General features: G+C 39.5%; 1 protein-coding gene across 6 annotated transcripts in view; it reads left to right on the top strand.

The window, feature by feature from the left end:
* The first annotated feature begins 7,869 nt into the window (after positions 1 to 7,869).
* The window catches only part of cbfb (core-binding factor subunit beta), a 32,500-nt gene continuing 15,266 nt past the window's right edge, over positions 7,870 to 25,103 (top strand). For 4 of the 6 annotated variants that reach the window (XM_054620323.1, XM_054620322.1, XM_054620325.1 and 1 more), the window contains exons 1-4: positions 7,870 to 8,283; positions 8,816 to 8,902; positions 9,659 to 9,715; positions 14,730 to 14,846. In XM_054620323.1, coding sequence (XP_054476298.1) covers positions 8,206 to 8,283; positions 8,816 to 8,902; positions 9,659 to 9,715; positions 14,730 to 14,846 — 339 coding nt within the window. In that variant the 5' untranslated portion in view covers positions 7,870 to 8,205. The remainder of the gene's footprint in view (positions 8,284 to 8,815; positions 8,903 to 9,658; positions 9,716 to 14,729; positions 14,847 to 25,103) is intronic. The other 2 variants (XM_054620326.1, XM_054620327.1) reach the window with 1 other exon arrangement.

Genomic DNA, 25,103 nt, shown 5'->3' with positions numbered 1-25,103 from the left:
ACACACACAGGCAGGCGTCTCCCCTGCTCTATGCTGTAGGCCTACTCCTATGTGTATGTGTGTGTGTGTGTGTGTGTGTGTGTGTGTGTTGGCTATCACAGTTAGAGATGCAGGGATGTCTGGATGAGGAAGGAGGTTGATTCCCAGTCACTGATGTAACCAGACTGGCAGAGTTGGATCACAATGAGCCCACGTGCAGCTCTCTTTATGGAGCCGCCTGGTAGTCCTGTCTGTTGCTAATGGTCATTTAATCCAAAGCAGAGTTGGTAACTCTTTGCTGTCTGTGGGTCCAATGAGCGCCAAAGACCCTGCTGAACTTTTACTGACCTCTACTAGCCTCATTACAGACAGTTGAGCTGTTACATTAACAGCACAGGAAGGCATAATTTGTTATCTTGAAAGTGCTGTCAAAACAGGAAGTAAAAAAATCTTTGTGCAGAGAAAGAGGTTGAGAAAACAGAATAGGTCGCATAACAGCGAGAATAGGACTAGTTGAAATGTCGTATTGATGGAAAGAAATCCCTCATGAATGATACATTTGCTCCTTTAGGGCTTTAGTTATGCAGAAATTGTTGTGTAGACAAGTCAGACAGCAGTTTCCGGTCTTGGTTTTTCTGTCAGAGTTACAGACAGTCAAGAAACTTGCAAACATGTCATATCTGCACAACAGTGTGTTTGAACATTGTTGAAGAGGAGGAGAAATCACAAAGGTAGCCACACACAGGAAAAGCGACAGATGACGAGACACTTTGTTCATATGCTTGCTCGATCTCCTTTTTGTAGACGCATAAAGATGAGTTGAGAACGGCATCTAAATTGTAAACAGACACACACACACACACACACACACACACACACACACACACACACACACACACACACACACACACACACACACACACACACACACACACACACACACACACACTGATTGTCTCAAGTCAGCTGTGTTCCTGTGTTATTGATGCGTTTAAATATTTATTAGGCCACTTCCACGGCAGCATCTTCTAAACCAGAAAACAAAGCCAAAATATATCTGCATGTTGCCTTGAATAATAATGAGTAGGAAATACAGGGACAAATCTATGTTTTGTGTGTAATATAAGACATGCTTTTTACTCATTCTTTGTAGTCAGGAAAAGGTTTGACTTCACTTTGGAGCGACTTGAACACAAGGTAATACACTGTAAAATGCAGGGTTTATTTATTGGGTCCCTGGTCAGATGCTGATTAAACTTTGCCCTCAAACTAAATCCATGATCTGTCTAACTGGCAAGTTAAATTTGACAGTTATCACTTTTTGTACATTGAAATGAATTTAAACTAATAGTTAACAGAAAATAAGCTATTTACTATTTACTACTTAGTCACTGAAGCAGCTTTATACAATGCCAAGGTTATCAGGTGTAATTGTGATTTTATAGTCTTTTTTTTCTTTTTTTTTCTCTCTGGTGATTTTAGTTTCAACTTCAGCAGAGGGCTTAAACAGTACATGTTGCTTCTTTTTTATTTTGTATTAATTTATTTTTTTACTTGTTTCCAACAGTTATTCAAATGTTTTCTGTTTTTATTTAAAATTATTTTAAAAATATTACTTTATTAACATAAAATATGTAACTTTGGCTTTAAATAATAATTATCTTCTTTATGATTAGTCAATAACACATTTAGACTATAAAGAAAAATATAAAAAGCGCATGACCATTTTCTCGAGTCCTAGGTTCTTCAAAACCAAAAGACATGCTCTCACACTTATATACAGTAAAACAGAAAAAAACAGCAATGTCATTTGGAGAAGGAAGATACAATTAATATATGGCACCGTTTCTTAATAAATTAGTTAAACAATTAATCCCTTACCAAAATTGTTGAGAATTATTTTTTTAGATACCTTTTTCTAATTATATGGGATTAATTCCTAAAATATTTCAGTTCAAAATTGCAGACCCAGTGACTGAATATTGCAATCCAGAGAACCACACTTGAAAGCTAAGACCAGGAAAAAAGCTATAAACACAAATTGTCCTATAGCTTTTGTTAAAATGTCACATTTAGATAGACTTTTTTACTTGATAGCAATGAAGTTTAAAGTTCCTTCGCATTGTGAATTTTCACTATAACTAATGGACTGTAGATAAGGAGCCACTCTGTTATTCCAAAGCCCTCAGTCTGGCAAACATTATCAGAGGCAATCTAACCACCTTTCAGTGCAGTAATCCATCATTAATGTCATTTAAGTGACATGGACACGTCTTCACATCATTAAAAGAGCTGCAGTGCATCACAAATTCAAGAGTAAATTAGTCATGTTATAATGTTTAAGCCAAATTAAGACAGAGAAACAGAGACTGAGCATATCCATGTTATACACAGCACAGAATAAAATGGTGGTTTCAGAAAGTTTTGGACACACAAACAGTTAAACTGTTAAAAGTTGATGAGCCAGACAGCAAGAAAAAAGATGATTAGAAATTCCACAAAACACCTCCAGTTTAGCATAAGATTTACATCATCACTGTGGAGATGGTTGCCTTTTGACATCCTTTCCTCCACTTCCTGTGGTTTTTAGACCAAATTGACACAATAACAGTCAAAAAAGAATTAAAAATAGAAAATAGAATAAGTCATTCTATAGTTAAACTAGACAAAAGATCAGGGTGGACTAAACTAAATAAAATAAAGTATATGGATTAAGTCTATCAGGAAGATATTTTATTTTATTATGATATCGAAGTATATTTTCTCGATCATAAAATAGGCTATATTAGAATTTGTATCATAATTGATTATTTAAACAAACTAAAAAATAAATTAAAACTAGAAGTGCCTGAAAAGATTTTAAAAAAAAAGTAGTAAACTAAATTTTACACTTGACGTGACACAACTCTGTATGCTAAAAAATGTAAGTCGGACCTCACAATACAGATTGTTGACAGTTCTGATTTCCTTTCTAAGAACTATAATTGACAGCAAGGCTCCAGGCTAACTTTTTACCACCACCATCCCAAAAAATACTTTCAACCATCCTAAAGTTAAAAACCTCATAATGTTTTCCTTTTACCTTATTTTCATCTATGGGTTATTTGCAAAATAAAATGCACAATTCAAATGATTAAGAAATAAATAGTTGTATTTTTGTTTCAATATTTTATTTAAATTAGAATTATTTTGGAGGCATTAGTATTTTTGATTGTGTAATAAGCTGCTTAGAGCTAGTGTTAGCAAGTTAAACAGGTCATAACTCCCTCTCTAATATCAATTGTAGATGGTGTGAAACATCTCCTTCAAACAACTGTATATATTCAAGTTTCTCACCTAAAAATACATTTTACAAAATTATAATTATAGTTATAATTTACTATAGCCAAACTTTCATTTTTCTGAGTAGCTTGAGCGCGAGAAAATGCAAGGCAATGCAACCTCCAGTAATGTTATTTGTTAGCTCCAGGACTGTGCTAAGGAGAGACTCAGTCACTGTCATAACTCTGTACCACTGTGTGTGCCGATGTAAAACTAGCATGTGTGTAAATGCGACCAGCAAAAAATTGAAAATATTAAATGGGTCATCGGTCATGGTTTATCAGCTGAAAATCGTCCGGTTTCGATCTACAGCCGTTTGGTCGATGCATCTCACCATACAGTTAAGTTAATTTCAGTTTACATTCAGTTAATTTAAAATAAGTCAACTATGACTTCTAGTTTCCCAGAGAACACAAACAACGGTCTCTTGGCAAAAAGTCCCATGTTGGAATTTGATTAGAAACGTATTTGTTATACTATAAAAACAAAAGTTAATACGGAAAATACGTATCCCTCAAAATGTATTTAACAACGTAGTTCCTTTGTATGGGAACGCCATTTTTAAGCGACCAGGCTCCTCAGCAGTAAAGTATGTGAGATGAGAAACAAAGCGACATGAACTAAAGTGAGCCGTGCTCAGTGTGCTGTGTGGAGATGAGACCAGACTGCATGTCAGAACTATTCACCATGGCAACCACAGATTATCTGATTAATTAATGAACCTTTTACTGCATCACCAGCTACTGTTGTTAATCACTCACGCACTGTTTGGCCTGCAGCTAACACACACAAACGGATTGTTTGAGAGAGCAAAGAGATGAGCTCTCTCTCTCTCTCTCTCTGTGTGTGTGTGTGTGTGTGTGTGTGTGTGTGTGTGTGTGTGTGTGTGTGTGTGTGTGTGTGTGTGTGTGTGTGTGTGTGTGTGTGTGTGTGTGTGTGTGTATGTGTGTGTGTGTGTGTGAGATCCTCAGGCTATCTGAATGGGAGAAGACTGGTAGAAATCAATGGCATGGGTGTCATAAAATGAATGTTTCTTTTCATAAAAAGAAATCCGAGCATATGCTGTAGCCTGAGGCTTTGTTTCCACCCCTAAGTTACTTATTAGGTTGAGAAACAATGATTAAAAAAATTAGCCTTTCAGCCTGCACAGACGCACCAAGCAGGCCAAAAACATATTTAGTTTTAGACACTTTAAAGATTACGCAATTTATTCTGAATACTTTTACATTGAAAGACTTGATATTAGAAACCCTTAAATATAACTCCTTTTCAGTTCTCTTCTGTAAGTGTATGTGTGTTATTAAAGCATAATTATATATGTGTTTAATTTTCTCTCTCCTTTTGTCTCAGGAGATCTTCACTGGTTCGTCTCTCTGTACACACACAAACATACACACACACACACACACACACACACACACAGACACACGCACAGACAGCCTCACAAACACCAACAAAACAAAAAACATTAAAACATGTCACAACACAGAAGAAGTGCATGAGAATGTACACAGACACTGTCAACCTGCAGGTTCTTGTTCATAGTTTAATTAAGATCTTTGTGGGTGATTATGAAACTCCTGTGGGAGTCTAATAGTCATATTTACTCTCTGTGTGTGCAAAGGTGTGTGTGTGTGTGTGTGTGTGTGTGTGTGTAAGTGTATGTGTGTGTGCGCGCGTTTAAGTGTGTTGACTAGAAATAAAGGAGATGTGCTACATTTCAACTGCGTGTTTTTATCCGCCTGATCTATGCATAATCAAAATCCATTCCTCATTATGTTGCAAGCGCCAATATGTCTCGACTGTAGTGCTGTAAAATTAAATTGTCCACCTGTGTGTATGTGTGTGCGGGTGTGTGTGTGAAACAAAATCTCATGTAAATGTATTTTCCCTAAAGATTCAGATATAATTCAGCACTTTTATATATATTTTCAATACTTTCCTACTACGCTGTGTACATTTTTAGTTACCAGTAAGCATTGTACCCTATGCTGCTTTTTTTTTTTTTTATCAAATAGGCATTTTTCACAGCAGACTGTTTGACATGTCAAAACATGAAGCAAAGATAAAACCAACTTCACTTAAAGTGACAAGTTAACACGTCTGCTGTGAAAAAGGCCTCAGGTCTCATTGTGACAGTGGTGGAAGCAGTACTCCAAGTACATTCTATTAAAAGTTGTACTATTAACACAGACTCTATTTGAAGCCTTATTGCATTTAAACATTTAATTAAATCTGTAAAAACAGATTTTTTTTGGCCAATTGGCGGCAGGGGACAGAAGTTGTGAACACAACATTGACATACCATCACTTGTTTTTATGGCAAATTTGATAGCAAACAGTTTATCATTTACACATTCAACAGTTACAGAGCGGCACTATCAGGATTTGTGCTTTGGATCTTGTTAATGTGAGTCTAATATTCACTCTCTTTTAGCTCTGTTTTTGGTCTCTACCAACTGTTGAGGGATAAATCTGGCTCTTTAGCTGCTAAATGCCCCAGCTAGTTGCTTCCTCTGTCTTTCTCATAGACTGTATATAAAGAGTGGATGTAGTCACCATGTTGTCACCCATTGGTTTTGGAACCGAGGTTTTGAAGCCTCGAGTTCATCATTTTGGCTGTTGCGAAATTCTTTTTTGCAACCTGATATGACACGAGAGGTTGGAGCTAAGAACAACTGATGTTGAATAAGACCCAACTGTTAGAAGTAACTTTCATTAGCTGAAAACAGATTGTGTGAGGGATAAAAGTTTTAAGACAAAAACACAGACAACAGGACAGCACTTTAGCAGCAACCTGTCAATCACAAGGAAGTCACGCCCTAAGGCACAGCCTGCTTTATCGTCTATTTGACTCTAAATGGGACCATAATTTACTTTATGAACTTCATGCTGTATTGTTGGGACTTGAAACTAGCGATTGAGATCATAAACTCATCTTTACGGTGTTTACTGAGGTAATAACACAAGTGAGAAGTCAGGTAGTTTTCTCATGGACTTCTATACATTCAGACTTCTTTTTGCAACCAGATGAGTCGCACCCTGCTGGCCCTACTTTCAGTAAAAGTAGACAGCAGCTGACAAAGCTATTGGTCACTGGAATCGTTCCTCCTGTCCATACTGGCTATGAAAAGATCACTACTTAAAGCAATTTCAATGGAGCCCAAGTGATGAGGGTGAGATTTCTTGATTTGCGCATTAACTCATTCTAAAGATAATCTGAACCTCATGTGAGTCTTATGCTGCGCTATATGTTTAGTACTCCAAAAGTATGAAGGAGGCAATTAACTTTATTTGTATAATCTAGCACATTCCTAAAAAGGCAGTGGGCCCATGAAATGGTTGACAGTAGTGCTGAGTTTCTAACTGATTTAAAGCAGTAATGGTAATAAGTATTACCTTTAGAAACAGACAATTAAACATACCACTATGCCTACTTATATTTCAAGGCCTGATGAAGTTTATTCACTTCTTGAAAGGTAGGTGAAAATAACTTAACACATGAATTAACTTTCTTATCAGTTTGACATTTGCTTCTTATATTTCTAAAGGTTAGAAACTAACATAACATAATGTGGGCTACATCTTGTCCAAATATTCACACACATATCTGAAGGATTTAAGGCTCATTGTGGGTTTTATTTGATCATTGAAATACAAACGCCTCCTCTTCGCGCCCCCCCCCCGCTTGATCTCACATAAGGATCCTATAAAATTTCTGCGGTCGAGGTTAAACGCATGCGCAGTGGCAGCCCCGAGTAGCGTGTGTAGTAGTATTATTATTGTGAATGGGGGTGGGGGGTGGGGGAGGAGGAGAAGGGGCGGTATTTTGGATGTAGAGTCACAAGAGCGACTCGACGGAGCCAGGAAGTAGACTCTTGATGCTTTCAAGTACGTGTCGAAATTGCCGTAATTTCAATACTTGGCTGCTGCCAAGTTACAAAGAACAAGAAAACGTCATAAAAATATTTTTAGTTTTATCAACAAGAGCTGGAAACACGAACTGTAACGATGGGGCTATTTGGCCTTTCACCATGTATGTTGGTGCATGCTTTTAATTATTGTCTGTGACTTTTTTTTCTTTTCGGGGCTATTTGTTTACTTTTTAGCTGTAAGATTAACGCATGTTTAGCCAAATACCAAGTACGCTACCGTTTATATGTATTTGTTTTACTGAACAATGCTGTACCAGCTGCAACTTTTGACTGATAGGTGGATAGAAATGTGAATTATGCTACATGCCAGGCATATAATTCCCCTTCTGCCAACAGAGCACAAAACAGATCTCTGTCATATGATTCACGACTTCAATTAAAGCCTTAATATTAAAGGCTATAATACATGGGGCTAATTCTTTGTGTTTCATGCTTTAGCCTATTTGTGTATTGAATGCGCGAATAATTGGCAGGCCCACCAGGGAGGAGCACTTGAAAGTTGCAGGTAGACCAGAGCGCTCGTTTGTTGCCACTTGCTTGAGATCACACGCTAGTCAAGAGAGAGAGAGAGAGAGAGAGAGAGAGAGAGAGAGAGAGAGAGAGAGAGAGAGGGAGAGAGAGAGAGAGAGAGAGAGAGAGAGAGACACACGGACAAATTGAGCTTTATCTATCGAGGTGGGTCACTCAGTAAGAGCCATTTGGAGCCAGAGGCGACTCGGAGCGCGCATTCAGACGCAGATCATCATAATAAGAGCAGGAGTCAGAATCACAGAGACCAGAAGCAGAGAGCACATTGCTCCACATAGAAGGAAGAAAAAAAACACACACTCATACACGGAAGAGAAGTGCGTGAAAGAGAGGCAGAGTGAGGGACGGACGGCAAAACGAACAGTTGAAGTTTTACTGTGCGGGATAAATAAAAAAAAGACTAAAAAGTGACTCTCAAAGAAGCCGGAAAGTGTTGGTGAAGATGCCGCGGGTAGTCCCGGACCAGAGGAGCAAGTTTGAGAATGAGGAGTTTTTCCGCAAGTTGAGCAGGGAGTGTGAGGTAAGTCAGTCTGCTGTGTTTCTACACACTGGATCCATTCTGTTAAACGGCGGAAATAAGGGCAGAGAAGAAGAGGCTCGTTAGAGGAGAAAAGCACGCTGGCTGGCGGGTCGAATCATTTTAAGCTTCTTACTTGATTAAAATGAATTAATGTAGAGGTTGCCAACAAAATGTATAAATAAAATCACCCAATTCTAAAGAATGATCGTCTTCAAAAGTGCAATAAGTTGTTTCAATAGTATTGATTTTTGATTTGTTTCCCCTGTATTCTTATTCTTTTCTTAGTTTGCTCTTTCAAATTGTATATTTATTTATTTTGGTTTTTGATGGAGAGTACAGAAACAAAGAATGATGCCTTTTGCCTTAAATCTGAATTCCCGTGAATTATCATCAAATTACAGCCTACTGCTGGCAATGAACTTTTCCATTCAGTGTCAAACTGCCCTATTTGGAGTGTTTTAAAAGTGTATGCTGTAAATTATGTGAGTATATGTTTGTGGTTTTTAAGGTATGTGTTTTCTTTTCATTGTAGATTAAATATACTGGGTTCAGGGACCGGCCCCATGAGGAGAGACAAGCTCGCTTCCAGAACGCTTGCAGGGATGGACGGTCAGAAATAGTGAGTACAAACTAAATCTATTCTTTTTGTATTTTGTCTTATTTTTTTGTAATTCTCCTATCTATCTATCTATCTATCTATCTATCTATCTATCTATCTATCTATCTATCTATCTATCTATCTATCTATCTATCTATCTATCTATCTGCTGACTTGTTAACCATATTTTATTGTATATTTTCATATTTCTATTTTTAAATTATGTCTTTATTATTGCACCGGGTTTGTTATTTACTATAACGCACCAATAGATCACTGAGCCAAAGTCCTTGTATGTGTAGCGTACTTGGCACTAAACAGCTTCTGATTCTGATTCCTATCTATCTATCTATCTATCTATCTATCTATCTATCTATCTATCTATCTATCTATCTATCTATCTATCTATCTATCTATCTATCTATCTATCAATCACTAGTAATATACAGATAGCAATTCAATTTAATCAATTAAACAACACACTCTCCTGTAAACTCAGTTTTTGCTCATGTATTAGACTTAAAACTCATCTTCAGTAATGAGCATCAGCCTCAAGGCTGACTCCATTTAAAAAAACAAACACATGAACTGTTATTATGAGAACACTGAGATCGGTTCATGTTGTGCAGCAGTACAGTGCCGATACATGTACACACCGTGTGTACTGATGTTTCAATGTGTCCCCACACAAGGAAGTAGACGTGCTTTCAGACATGCAGAACCACCAGGCTTAACTTCACTTACAGGCTCATGACTTCTTCCCTCTGTATTCTGCAGCTGCAGTCATCATCATCATCATCATCATCACCATCATCATCATCACAGCTTTGTTTGGTGAAAGCACACATCAGCGCATGTTATCACACAGTTTACATTTGCAACACTCTTAGGGCTGTAATTTGGGGGCTAGACATGCACACCTAAATTAAATATCACCTGTCATTTCTAATTTTGGTATATACAGTAAACATGTAGTGAATGAAGTTGACTTGCAGCGAGTGAACAGGAAGATAGAAACATCTGTATGATGGCAAATATTGCAATTCAGCACTACTATAAATACTAAAGTGTTTCATCTTGAGCAACAGAAAATGTATCAACTATTTTTAAAAGAGAATGATCATTAATGTCATTTTTTCCCGGCAAACATTTCAAGCATTCTCGGATCATAACATAAATGGAATCCTTAATAAATCCATTCTGAATCGGCATAGCTTGTGACTTAATGGTGACTTTTCCTCGTCAGCCGTAGTTTAGCAAAGATGCTAAAAGGTTAACCTGCACTTGACCCCACGTCAGGGCAGTTTGATTGACATCAACCAGCAGCCTTTCCTGCTTACTTCACAGTCCTTGGATGAAATCCAGGTTTTTAGAAAAGTGTCTGTCCTGCAGCGGTTTGGCTTTGGAAACTAGAGCCAATCAAAATGAGGGACATCTTCTCTTTATGTGGGACACGGGATAAAAAGTCTGTGCAGTCCCACATAAAGAGGGACACCTGGTCACTTTTTTTTCATTCATGGAGGAACGGCCAGCAGATTCTTCTTCTCTCTAGCCGTGTCCTCAAATGCATCTGATCAGATGTCCAATTTTTTTACGGATGTCTTTTAAAAGCAGGAGGGCTGTAGTGAGCTCTTTTGTCTGATCAAAAGATCACATTGTCACAACTCTACAACAAATGTCTCAATTTCAATTATAAAAGTTAAGTACCCACTATGCAATGAAAGTTGTCTCTGACAAGAGATTATATTTAATATACTGGATCATTACTACTCATGTTAGCAGTATTTTAATATATTAGGTAGTTTACTTTACGCTATAACAATGCATCATATTTTTTTATGCCCAATATAGGTTTTTTTAAATCTCAATCTCTAAGTAGTCTGTACAGCCAGGAGATAAATGTCCGTTACGAACACGACACACTGCTCTTCGTTTCCTCCACCAGTGCCACTTAACCCATGTGACCTTTTTTTATTTTTTCTCCCAAAAATACACGTTTGTGATGATCCGTTATAACTTTACAGCAAGTCACGGCACGTTCACATTCTCATTATGTCATTACTGCTTACGGTGTGAAGTCTGTTTAAAAACTTTCTATTTAACAACTTTTGCTGTCTTAGTCATCCTGGGAAGGGGGGGTACATCTAGTTTTACCATATTTTAGTGGGACATGATGCGTCTGTCTGTCTGTCTGTCTGTCTGTCTGTCTGTCTGTCTGTCTGTCTGTCTGTCTGTCTGTCTGTCTGTCTGTCCTCACTGTATTTATAAGCTTCTTCTGTGAGAATTGATGGCCACGGTTTTAATGGTTTGACGGCAGCTGTGACATCATGTCGCTGATTTATCTATTGGACAGACGCCGCTAAAGACCTCCTGCTATTTTCATGGTCAGTCTGAAGGACTATCTGACACAATGACACTCGAACGTGCTGTCGAGGACCACTTTTTATAGACGAGACAGAGCAGAAAACAAATAAACTGCGGGCTATTTATTAGGATAATACTGAATAAATTCTGTTGTGTTTAAAGTTACACTTAGATGTTTGACCTCGGCTCTGCAGAATGACGTATGGGGAGAGTTTGAAACTAGAAGGCTGTTTTATTATTCATCGTTATCTGCTGAAGAGGGAAAGTTTTTCTGTGCTCAATTGAGTTTGAGATGTTTACGTTGTGACATCAATCTGCAACTTACTCCAGTGTGATGTGAAAAGCCTACACACACTGAGAATGGACCTTTCAATTAAATATATATATATTTTTCAATGGTAGAGAAGGAATAGGTAGATGTAATTTTTTTTTAAACAGAGTAAAGGAGAGTAGGAAACAGTGCTTTCTGTTGTCAAGATTGGTCTCAGCCCAATTCCAGACTGACTCTCATAAAAAGTAAAAAAAATGTCGATCAATATTTACAGCAGAAGCTTAAGTAAATCAATAAATGGCCTGTTAAAAGTGGAGAGAAAATAAAAGACACATTATACCATACATATTTTTTGCATTAGGTTAATGTTAACCAGCTGTCTAAACTTTTCATAAGTTTTATTCTTTTTTAAAGGTAGTCGATTGTTAATACAAATTGAATATACTTGATTTATTATGTATTATAACAGATACTGTAATAATATAATGTCCCAAATTTTTACAATTTCAACTATACTGTTGCTTTAAAATTCTAGGCTTATATTCTACATAATTGTTTACAGTCTACATGTCAAGTAAAAATGCAATTTAGAGCTGAGCTGTGTATAACTGATCTGTAGGACTAAACAACACGCACACACACACACACACACACACACACACACACACACACACACACACACACACACACACACACACACACACACACACACACACACACACACACACACACAGACAGATATGCCGCTGGAATCACAGGGCAGCTCTAAACTGTTCGGGATTGATCTGATAAATGGGACAATAATTCAAAGTAAATTATCTTCAGCTCAGCTCATTAGAGATGAGTCCCTTTCTCAACTACTATTGATTGTCATGCTGCCCTGGTGTCTTCCCCTCTCCCTTCCCCTCTCTCTCTCTTACCCCCTGTCTGTTCACTTCCTTTTATTTCATCTACTTTGCTCTGTTCTTCTTTGTCTTTATTCTATATCTCACTCCCATTTCCTCTCTGTCTCTCTATAGTCTTTCTTTACATTCACCACGCTGCCTTTACCCCATCGCCCTATATGCCTTAATTTCTCTTCCTCTCTCTCATTTCATCCGTTTCTCTCTGCCTCACTCTTTTTTTCTTTTCCCCTCCTTTGTCTCCCAGTTTCCCTCCATCTCTCTCCTCTCACTGCCTCTCTTTTTTCTCTCCCGCAGTAGTAGGCAGCAAATGAGAATCAGATGGTTGTAATCCAATACTTCAAATACAGCAGAAATGATGACTCGGGTGTTCTTTGAGCTCTAGTTTCTGTGTGTGTGTGTGTGTGTGTGTGTTTATCCATGTGTGTAATGAGAGACCTTCTTTTCTGTGTGTGTGTCCATGTACACACTTAGTCATTTTCAGCTTTCCCCTCCCTTTATTTCCCTTCTCTCCCATTCCCTTGTTCTCTCCTTCTTCTCTTTCATTCAGTTTTCTCAGATTTGACGGGGTGCATAATTCATATGCTTCCAGCTCAGTCGCAACCCTAATGCCATTACTATTGATCCGTCTCACCAAACACAACACAACACATCACACACACACACACACACACACACACACACACACACACACACACACACACACACACACACACACACACACACACACACACACACAGATACGCATAAAAACAAGACATTTTCTAACTTGATTTTCTGCCTTGCCGTAATTCATTGCTTTCTGACTGCAACAGGGAAATGCATTTTATTGATTTTCATTTTAGTTGTGTTTCTCTATATGCGTGTGTGCATAAGTATGTGTGTGTGCGTGCGTGTGGGTGTTTTTATCTTGATAGGAATGTCTCCCATTAGAGCATGAAGCCATTTTACAGAAATCAAAAAATGAGGAAAGCTTTACAGTATGATGTGATTATGTGTGTGGAGGGAGCAGGCAAGTGGTTGACTTTGAGCTTTTGTTCTGAGGAGAGCGGTCGTCAGACTAAGCAGAAACAGAGAAGGACGGAGGACAGACAGGTTAGAAAGGAGAAAAAGAACAACTCTGATACAGTCTTTTAAACTCAAACTCTTCCAGGCTTAGACCCAAATAAGATATTTAAATTTACTTAGATATTCTGTTGTTTAAACTTCTGCAAGAACCCCATGGAAACGCAATAATATTGGTTGAAAATGTTTTAAATCTGCATTACAATAAGTTGTATTTTTTTATATAAAAGGGGCCCCCCTAAAATGTACTTTTATAAGTTTGGGGGACTTGTAATAGAAACTGCTATTTTGTAATTGATTAATACATTTGAAGCCAAAATCAGCTGGTTCCAGACATATCTATTCTAAATATATGAGGATTTACTGGTTTTCTTTGATCTATATCATTGTAAACTGAAAGGTGTTATGGTTTGGAACTTTGGTCCATTATGAAATGTCACCTTGGGCTCAGGAAAATTTTGATGGATATTTTTCAGTATTTTGTAAACTATACTATATAGAGAAGAATTGGCAGATGCATCGATAATGAAAAGGAGCCCTTAAAAGTAAGTTCAAAGTGAAGCTTTTTGATACACTTTGCTACTCAAAAGCATCCTTGTTTAGATCCACACAAAAAATGTGTAGCCTGCACCCTTGCCATAAGTGAAACTATGTGGGGGATGTATCTTAAGGGATTTTCTCCTCCAGAACCACCGAAGGCATTACAATGCTTTTTCTGCAGCCTTTTAAATGTTCCTTATGACAGTAAACTGACTTTGACATGTTAAATCAGTGGTGTGCCATTTTACCATTCATGAAATATCACATTTAGTGCTGAAACCAATAAATCACGCCCTACTCTGCAGCTTTACGCAATGCTTTAAGCCTATTTCAGCCCATTTGTTTTGGTTTTCAATCTGTACATTATCTGTATTTGAACCTCTCATCAACAAACACAACACCATATAAAACTGTGAGCAGCTGGTTTTCATGTTAAGACGAAATAAACAAGGGGCAGGTAAAGCAGCTCAGGACATTTACAAATATTTTCTCAGAAGTTGGTGGAAAAGCAAAGCAACAAAAAATGTCGTGACTTGTGTATAGCTCTGTGTTTGCTAGATATGCAGTTGTTTGCTAATACATCAGCTAATACATTAGCAACAATCATTTCAATAACCAGTGGTATATCAGGGGAAAAAGGGGAATCTTTCTGCCCCCTAGCAGTCAAAAATAACTCAATGGAGATTTTGTTCTGTGTCTCTCTCAGGCCTTTGTAGCCACAGGTACCAACCTCTCCCTCCAGTTCTTTCCTGCCAACCTGCACGGAGATCAGAGGCAGGTTCCTGCAAGAGAGTATGTCGACTTTGAGAGAGAAACAGGAAAGGTAGGACAAGTGCAAGATACACACACACACACACACACACACACACACACACACACACACACACACACACACACACACACACACACACACACACACACACACACACACACACACACACACACACACACACACACACACACACACACATATATATATTTCTCTTTCTGTTGTTTTCACCTGTTGATAAGGTCACATGGTCTGAATTGCAGCATTGAGATTATCATTTTGTCTGATTGAGTCTGTCCCAAATGCATCTTAAACCCACCAAACAACCACCATCAGTTTGAGTTTGCCATCTATCTCATGCTTTAGTCATGTGCGCTTGATTCATCTGACTTTGTTAACACACATGATGAATATGAAACTTTGACAGAAAAAAAACGTCATTTGGAGAAACACATACATTTCTGTCTTCTCTTTTGCTTCCAGTTCCTGTTTTATTTTATGAAATGAAAATGACAGTCCAGACACCCACGCAGAGATAAAAAAAACATCATGTGAATGTATGAGTGCAAATGTTAAGTTTCATCGTCATGAGGAAGTCAGGATATAAGTTTCTGTGTAAGTTCAAATATAACATGTATATCCCTTGTTCAAGGCAACAACTTTGACAGAATACATATCGATTAGTGTGTCAGGTTGTGCACAGGTCCACAAAGACAAATTAAAGCATTTAGCTCCCTGCTATTGAAGTTTAACCTTTAAACCAGTGAGTACTGGGTATTTACTGGGCTGCAATGCCCGCTGTCTGGATCCACCAAGCGTACTCTAAAATGTGTTGATCCCCTTCACACAGGTGAAATCACTGCTGAGCTTCTTTTCACACTTACGTTTATTGTTAAGTAGTGCCCGTGCTTGATCAGGATCAAAGTTAGACAACTTATAGAGCTCAGAAGATGTTATTCTGCTGCTGTTGTCAAGGTGATATCAGCCGTACAGTGCAGTGGTGCTATTGCTGTTGTGTTTATGTGTATGTTAATTGTCTCCCCTGGCGCTAAGCCTGGATTTTGTGTGTGTGTGTCAGAAGGCCCTCCACGGACACTGGCCAGCTGAAATGAATGCCGTCTGGCGGCTCATTAAAAATGCATTCTGGGAAATCGATGGACCTCCATGCCCCAAGGCTGACAGACTAATCTCACACTGTTAATTATTTAACACAAGTGCCCTGATGGTTGGGAGCTGTGTGGGTGTGCGTCCTTGTGTTTATGGCCGTTTTGCAGAAGAGATTTCTGGTGTGGTGTGTGTGGCAGACAAAGGGAGAAATAGGATGCATGCATGTGTATGCCAGAGAGTTTAGGGTTGTGTGTGCGTGTGTGTGTGTGTGTGTGTGTGTGTGTGTGTGTGTGTGTGTGTGTGTGTGTGTGTGTGTGTGTGTGTGTGTGTGTGTGTGTGTGTGTAAGTCTGTGTAAGACGATACCCTCTTCTTTGTCACCTCAACGGTGCTCACAGATCTATGAAGTTTTAATGAGGCTTGGAGTCTTCAATGTAAAGCAGTTTCACAGTGGTTCTGTAGAACTGAAGCCGAGCGCGCGCACACACACACACACACACACACACACACACACACACACACACACACACACATACACACACACGTCTGAGGATTATGATCAAAGTGCTGACAGTCTGCTCTTTTTTCGCTCATATCCAAAACATGTCATGATATACTGGTGGTGACTCACAATAAGTTACTCCAGATCTGAAATGCTCTTTTCATGCAGCTCCAACAAAAGACAAACAAGTATAAGGTTTCAGTCTTTACGTTAATGTAATATTCATTCATATTCAACTTGTATGAAAAAGGACAGGTGAGTGCAGAATGTGGTTTCTTGAGTGCAATGTGCAATGAAAAGTAAGGTTGTTTAGAAGAAAGGAGACAACTTCACTGAGTCGTTCCAATGCAGAGCCTTTAATTGTGTACCGATTGTACATTTTCTGCTGTGTTCCTCTACCAGGAATCCAGCTTTCATTTCACACACACAAACAAAAGAAACACACACACCAAGCCCGCCCTCCAGTCCGACCGGACCTCCCGGTAGAATACAACTGTCAGGCCATGGCAGAGATCTTGTGTACGTTGCAACTTCTTCTCTTAATTACTGTCAGAGCTAAGCTACACACACACACACACACACACATACACATTGGTGATGGTTATTTATTTTTAAGTATTTTTTCTTTTTTAAAGCTTCCACAATATACGGTAGAGCCTGAAATGTGTTTTTTTTTTATTTAAATAATCTTTTTTAATTATGTATTTTATCCATCACATATTTCTTTATAAAACACACAAAGAAAGAGATTAATAGAGATTAATGGTTACATTACATTACATTACAGTCATTTAGCAGACGCTTTTATCCAAAGTGACTTACAGGAAGTGTATTCAACATAGGTATTCAAGAGAACTACTAGTCACCAGAAGTCATAAGTGCATCTCCTTTCTTAAACAAGCATCTAAAAGCATAAACCAGAGCAAAAGTATAGTGCAGAAGCAAATTACTACGAAAACAATAATTGCAACAAACTAATACGAAAACAATAAGTGCTACAAACTAATACGAATACAATAAGTGCAACGAACTGATACGAATACAATAAGTGCAACAAACTAATACGAATGCAATAAGTGCTACGAGGAAGGCTCAGGGTAGTACTTCATGAAGAGGTGAGTTTGCTGTCCTGACGTCAGTGGGGAGTTCATTCCACCACTGTGGGGCCAGGACAGAAAAAAGCTGTGACCGGGTCGATCGGCCGCAGGGACCTCTGAGCGACGGGGCAACCAATCGCCCGAGGCAGCAGAGCGAAGTGGTCGGGCGGGGGTGTAGGGCTTGACCATGGCCTGGAGATAGGAAGGAGCTGTTCCTTTCACTGCCCTGTAGGCTAGCACCAGAGTCTTAAACTGGATGCAAGCTCTTACAGGGAGCCAGTGTAGAGAACGGAGAAGGGAAGTTGTGTGGGAGAACTTGGGCCGATTGAACACCAGATGTGCTGCAGCTTTCTGGACAAGCTCCAGAGGTCTGATGGCTTACGCTGGGGCTCCAGCAAGTAGTGAGTTGCAGTAGTCCAGGCGGGAGATGACCAGAGCCTGGATGAGCACCTGCGCCGTCTCGTCAGTGAGGAAGGGGCGAATCCTCCTGATGTTGTAGAGGAGGAATCTGCAGGAGCGTGTGACCGATGCAATGTTTGCTGAGAACGACAGTTGGTCGTCCAGGGTCACACCCAGATTCCTCACAGTCCGAGTTGGCGTCACCACGGCATCATCAATGGTGATGGACAGGTCTCGGTGCGGGCAACCCTTCCCCGGGAGGAACAGTAGCTCGGTTTTGTCCAGGTTGAGCTTCAGGTGGTGTGTCGCCATCCACTTCGAGATGTCAGCCAAGCACGCAGCAATGCGTGCCTCCACTTGGGTGTCACCGGGAGGAAATGACAAGACCAGCTGGGTGTCATCGGCATAACAATGGTAAGAGAAGTCATGCGAGCGAATAACAGAACCCAGGGATGTTGTGTAGAGCGAGAAGAGAAGGGGGCCCAGAACTGAACCTTGTGGAACCCCCGTAGTCAGCATGCGTGGTTCCGACACGGCCCCCTCCATGTCACCTGGTAGGATCGACCTGTCAGGTAGGATGCAAACAGGGAGAGTGCAGAGCCTGAGACGCCCATCCCCTCGAGGGTGGAGAGGAGGATCTGGTGGTTCACCGTGTCAAACGCCGCTGACAGGTCCAGGAGAATCAGGACAGAGGAGAGAGAGTTCACTCTCGCGGCGTGAAGCGACTCTGTCACCGCAAGGAGGGCTGTCTCTGACGAGTGACCCACCTTGAACCCGGACTGGTGGGGGTCCAAGAGGTTGTTCTGGTGGAGGTAGGAAGACAGTTGTTTAGAGACAGCACGTTCAAGTGTTTTGGATAGAAAGGGTAGAAGAGAAACCGGTCTGAAGTTCTTGACATCAGAGGGGTCAAGTGATGGTTTTTATGGTTAATGGTTAATAGCAATACAGAGTAACATTGAACATAAATGCGAATACTGGGGTAAAAATAATAGTAAAGTCTGCTGTCTTTAGTTGTGGGTAACAGGAGAAAAAGAAGAGTTGAAAAGGAGGAGACGGTAGCTCATGAACTATAACTCAGACTGAGGTACTAGGTCACTGTTTAGCCCCCCTGGCTTTATTTTTATTACTTTTCTCTACATATTTTCTTTCATTCACATTCCATTCTTTTTTCTGTTTATTATTCTTGTGGCATTTCATATGAACATCCATGCTGCTGTCTCCTCCCCCCTCCCCTCCCCTCCTCCCTCGTTCTGCTCCTTATGGTATTTTTTACTTACATCCTCGTCCCCACCGTACATCCCCCTCTCCTCCCTCCTTTTACCCCCCCTCCTCCCTTACTTCACGCAGTCACTCCTGTCTTCCCTCCATCCGCTTCCCCCTTCCATTCCTCCCTCTCTCCCGCCTTCATTTCCAAACACAGACGGTGCCAAACCAAAAGGAAAGCACAGCCAGGTTAAACTTGGCGACTGAATAACGTTTGTGTGCGTGAAAGAGCGAGAAGGAGTAGAAGTACAGGCTCCCAGTGTCGTTGCAGGCTAATGGGAGCCAGCTGTGGATGAGGATAAATTTAGCGTTAGCTGCTAACTTGCTAGCAAACATTAACCCAGTCCTAGACATTAATTATAGCATCTGCAGCTGGTTAACAAGCAGCCACTCTAAATGTAGGTTGCTCATTTTAGATTGTTAATGTTTTGTAGTTGAACCCTAACACTAATTTACAGAAATTAACTTAACTGTTTTTCCCTCCCATGGTTCTTCACATTCATGTCCCCCCTGTTGGTAAATGGTTTGGAGTTTGCAAGATCATTAACTCTTTGATCACTGATCAATTTGAATGTTTCCAAAATGTAAAAAATAAATAAATTAATTAATTAATCTAAATCGTAAATCCGGTCTGATGATAAGGTCTACACGAGGATGTCGGGTTTCTTGGCTTCATGGATCTTCTCATGGCCTCTCAGTCTTAAAGCCGAGCCGACTGTTTTACCACAACCGAACAGCAGTACTTCTTCTGCTTGTCTTCTTCTCCTTTGCTTAATTCATTAATCCATTTTTACATCCAAAGAGTTGTGTTTCTGGTTTTCTTTGTGTGAAGAAACTGCCATACTTCTTGTGTCCTCTATGTAGAACAGATACTTGTCTTTCTTTGCTTCCTGTCCTGCACTCCATCCATCTAGTTTGCATATGTATGAAAATGTAATGCATGCAGTTAACCTGGTATACTGCACACGTTGTGTAACACTTAAATATATATATATATATATATATATATATATATATATATATATTTGGTTGGAAACCACAAGGTTGAAGGGTGGACCACTGCTGATGAAACATGTTAAATTGATTAACATGACAGAAGCTTTGCAGGATTTATTGTTCATTTTCATTATACTCCTATTACATATCCACCAAAAGTGACTTTTTCTTTTGGCCTGAAACTATTTTTTAGGTCATGAACACTAGGGAACAGTTTGAGATTTTGTTTCATAACTGTAAAAACTGGCTCTAGTAGCGACAGTTAACTGGCGGAAAAGTCATATTTGAGCATGTGACATTAGGTTTAACAAGGTTTAATTACTCAAGTTTCACCATTGAAGGTTGTCTCTTAATGTGCAGTGTGTGTGTGTGTGTGTGTGTGTGTGTGTGTGTGTGTGTGTGTGTGTGTGTGTGTGCGTGTGCGTGCAGTGAATGTGCACTAAACTCCTGCATGCTGATGAGATGGTGGCGCCAGACTGATTGCTTAGCCTTACACACACACATATCTACGCACAACATAACAGACAAACACATAAACAGTAAACAAAACCTAAGACGGAGAGAAAAGAGTGAAACGAGGCTAAAAGGACAGACAAAGACTGGGTTGTGGGGGACGACGACGACTAAATGAGTAGCAGACGAGTGTCTGTCAGCTACATGATGTAGGAGGGTGGACTGTCACGGAAAAGCTCAAACACAAAGCCCAGGACAGAAACACATTTATAGGGCTGTTTTCATTCTCAAACAGTTTCCTGCATATGTATGAACAACGCTCCACAAGGAGAATCATGCAATTGCTTGTGTGTGTGTGGACTTCTGTGAATGAGTGTGCACCTCTGTGTCTGTCCACGGCAAATTTTGCATCCTACTGCAGCAAACTGTATAATATTTTGCCAAGTTATGACTTTATGCTCAAAGACTCTTGTGGTTGTGGCAACTTAAACATTAGAGCAGTGATCGTTGCAGCCACACTCTACTTACGCTACTTTACCAATTTTGAGTATTCTGTGTGCGACCATTTCATAAAACCCAAATATAAATCTGTTTGAATTCCATGTTTTAATGCAAAACAATAAGGAATAAAATGACGAAAGGGATGAATTATTTTGCAAGGCACTGTAGTAAATGTTAGCATGAGTTTTCTCTTTATTATGAAATTGCTGACCATGACCCTTTAATGCAACAAGAGGTCACTCCCCAACTTTTATTTCCTCTATGGTCTTAAAACCTCCGTCCCACATTAGATACCATTATTATTATGGTAGATAAAAGTTGTTCAAGATTAATAGGAGTCAATGGAAAATTTGGCAAATATGGACACAGATGTTGGTGAACTGTGTAAATATTTTATTGTACCTGTGAAGCACTGCAGCTACACACCTAGAAGGGGTCTACAACTTTAGCTCTATTGTGAGCAGGACAGTAAAGGAGTGGAATGTCATTAACGAAAAATAAATTTATTTCTTAAAAAGTTGAAATGAATAAAGGATGAATAAAAAAAAGTATGGCTCATCTATCTGTCTATCTGAATACAACTAGTTCAAAAAATGTTTACCCTTATCTAAACAGTTTTACAGTACGAGTGTTTTGTAGAACATGAGCACTTCCAAGACAATCAAGGCCAGAGACAGATTGTGTAGTATTATAAGTGCAACATGTTCTGGTTTACCGACTATAGCAGATTATGATGTGGTGATTGTTCAGATCCCCCAACAGCCGTAGCACCAGTCCAGTCTTTGCAAAGCAAGTTCAAATTTAGTGTTTAAAGATGCCAGATATTTACATGATTGTTGTATGTGTTTGTCCTTTTCAGTTTTAAGTTATCTGGTTTCAGGGTAAATTATTCTTAGTACAATCGCATCATTATGATGTTGATATTTTGCAAATTTGTCAGATTTGACCTTCCAGGCAAGTTGTCTATTTATTCTGTCGATAGATCTGGTTACATGAACTCACAGCCTGCATCCCCCAAAAATGTAAAATTTCTTGCAGAGGACAATGATTTCTCTCTCTCTCTCTCAAACACACATACACACACACGCATACAGACACACACACACTCACACGCACACACACACACACACACACACACAGACACACCCTTTAAGTTCATTTCTTATCTGACACCTCTGTTGCCCTCTAATTTAGTCATCAGTTTTAAGCCTCCAGGATTCTCCTCTGTCACATGCAAAACAACATGAAGTATGTCTGTGTGTGTGCGTGTGTGTGTGTGTGTGTGTGTGTGTGTGTGTGTGTGTGTGCGCGCTGTGTGTGGTGTTATGTTTCCCCATGAACGGAAGCTGTGCCACCGGTGCGTGACTTGTCAGTGACATCATCAAAGCCAGACCACTAATTGGTTCCCTCTGCTTCTGCTGCTCAGCATCCGACAGTTTGTGTGTTGTGTGTGTGTGTGCCCAGTTGTGATTTACATTGTACGTCCTGAGTGATTGTTCAGTACACTTTAATGAAGCCTGTTTAATTTAAAATCAGGTTCTTCTGAGACTCAGAGACAGTCAGAGTATTTTGTTAAGAGACATTAATGCTCCACAAAACCTCTTCCCTATACACACACACACACACACACACACACACACACACACACACACACACACACACACACACACACACACACACACACACACACACACACACACACACAGTACCGTTGCCGTCTCCTCCCAAAGGGTTTCATGTTTCCTGCTCCAGGCCTTAGATCCGTGAACACGCCCACTCCCATAATGCAGCACAACACAGGCACAGACATGGTCCTCTGTTTATATGCTCTTTGTGTGCGTCCCAGGGTTTTATGTTGGAATCAGGCCTTTGTGTTTAAGTCAATCGCTGTCTAAGTGCATTTACGCAAACAAGGTGGAGGCAGAAAAAACGTATGTTTGTGTGTATGTAGGGTAAAACAGAGACCCAGGGTTTGGATATAAAACTGTGTACAGAAATGAGTCAGTCTGGTGTGAAATCCAGCATGTGTGTGTCAGCTCCATTTCTCTATTCTTAGTCCACTCTTCCAGTAAGTGTTTGCTGAGCTGGACTCAAGTATGCAACACTACTCACCTGAACTTTTATGTTTGTGTGAACTTGTGTTTCTGTACTTATATTGTCCAAATGTCCTCTTTAATCATGAGTGGACAACCTGCTCCTCTATAGATTGAGATCAGGTTAGGAAAAAAGGTTACAGCTGGTTAGGCACGATGACTTTAGGTAAATATTAATAACAAGGATATGTTAATATTGAGTTTTTCTGCAGAACTTTCACTGTCATGTTTTATTTCTTTTACCTTTAATATCCGCCCCAGGCAACCAAAGCATGATTATTATGATGGTAGTTTTAGTTAAATACTCAAAAAGTCAATGTTGACTAGAAGCACGAGACACACAAGTGATAGAAAAGAAATTGATTAATTATGTCTTAATCAAAAGGAACAGAAGACATCATTGATATTTTCTCATAATTTGAATTTTATTCAATTTCTGCTTAGAGTTTCTATCATTATATGATAGAAACTCTCTCTCTCTCTTTTCTCCCCTATGTCTGGTTTTGTAACTCTATCTGCAGCCTGTGTGTGAATTTGCATGATATTTCCATGCCTAGCCATTGGAACAAACAGTGGTTTTGGGCTCTCCGGTGCACCAAGAGAGGACTTTGCATGGCAATGATGCACATTATGAGTCTACAGCCAGTTAGAGACTCAGAGGGGGCTGGGGCCAACTCACAATGGAAATCCAAACTGCCAGTGAACCAGTGAACAATTACTTTGCAATTGAAAACATATGACCTGACAAAGGTCGTCAGTATTTTAATTCTGAACATGAAACAACTTATAGAACTGAAAAATGAGATGCCTTGTTAAAACTAGTTTGCTCTCAGCTCAGTTGGTCCAGCAAGAGCACAGAATGGACAATACATGTATTTCTTTTATAAAACACAGGCTTCTTGATTTATATAGGATGACACACATCATGTAAAGTTCTTCTCACATCTGGCTCCTTCTCTTTGGAAGTAAACAACATATTTGACATCAGCCTTGACAAGTGTTGTGTGTGTGTGTGTGTGTGTGTGTGTGTGTGTGTGTGTGTGTGTGTGTGTGTGTGTGTGTGTGTGTGTGTGTGTGTGTGTGTGTGTGTGTGTGTGTGTGACAATAGGTCGGTAGACGTTAGGCTTTATTCATTGTGGGATTAGGAACAGAAGGTCAGTAACGTGCTTTATCTCTACTGGCTAATGACACACCTGACACACACACACACACACACACACACACTGATTACATCGTCACACTCCTCTCTCTCATTGTCTCTTTCCCTCCCTCTCTCCACTTTGCTATTCATTTGTCTCTTGCTCTCTCTATTGATATAGCTTTAAAACATTCCCTTAGTAGACATTTGAAGGATTTTGTCTGCGTCACTAACCCTTAACATGAACTACAGAACTTTACTGTACTTTACATGATAGATGTTAAATCTACAAACAAGATTGTCAATAACTCTCCTGTACTTCTACTGTTGATATAGTCGAAATTTAAAATGCAGATAGAAATTTAAAATGTCTCCCTCCTCTCCTTGACAATCTCTACCTTTTTTTTTACCTTGTCTTTTATTCCAACTGCCAGAATTGACAGCCTGGCGTCCTTACTTGAGTCATGTTCAGTACAGAGTAATTATGTTTTTGTTGTGGACTGTGAAAGAGGCGCTGTGTCTGCATATGTGTCACTGTGTGTGTGTGTTTTTGTTTGTGTGCCAACCAGTGTGTTGTGGAGTAGGAGCATGACTCAGGGATGATTTATGTGATATGAGCTGAAGTGCCATATTGTCCTGGCAGCTATCCTAATGCTGTTTTTTCTTCTTTTTTCATTTCAATATTCTAATCTACAACAAAAGAAAATGAGAGGATGATGAAGTGATAGTATTTGATGATATTTAATACTATAAAAAAAGAAAGA

This window comes from Anoplopoma fimbria, chromosome 19 (genome assembly GCF_027596085.1).
Source record: "Anoplopoma fimbria isolate UVic2021 breed Golden Eagle Sablefish chromosome 19, Afim_UVic_2022, whole genome shotgun sequence".
NCBI lineage: Eukaryota > Metazoa > Chordata > Actinopteri > Perciformes > Anoplopomatidae > Anoplopoma > Anoplopoma fimbria.
This window is presented reverse-complemented; position numbering and strand designations above follow the sequence as displayed.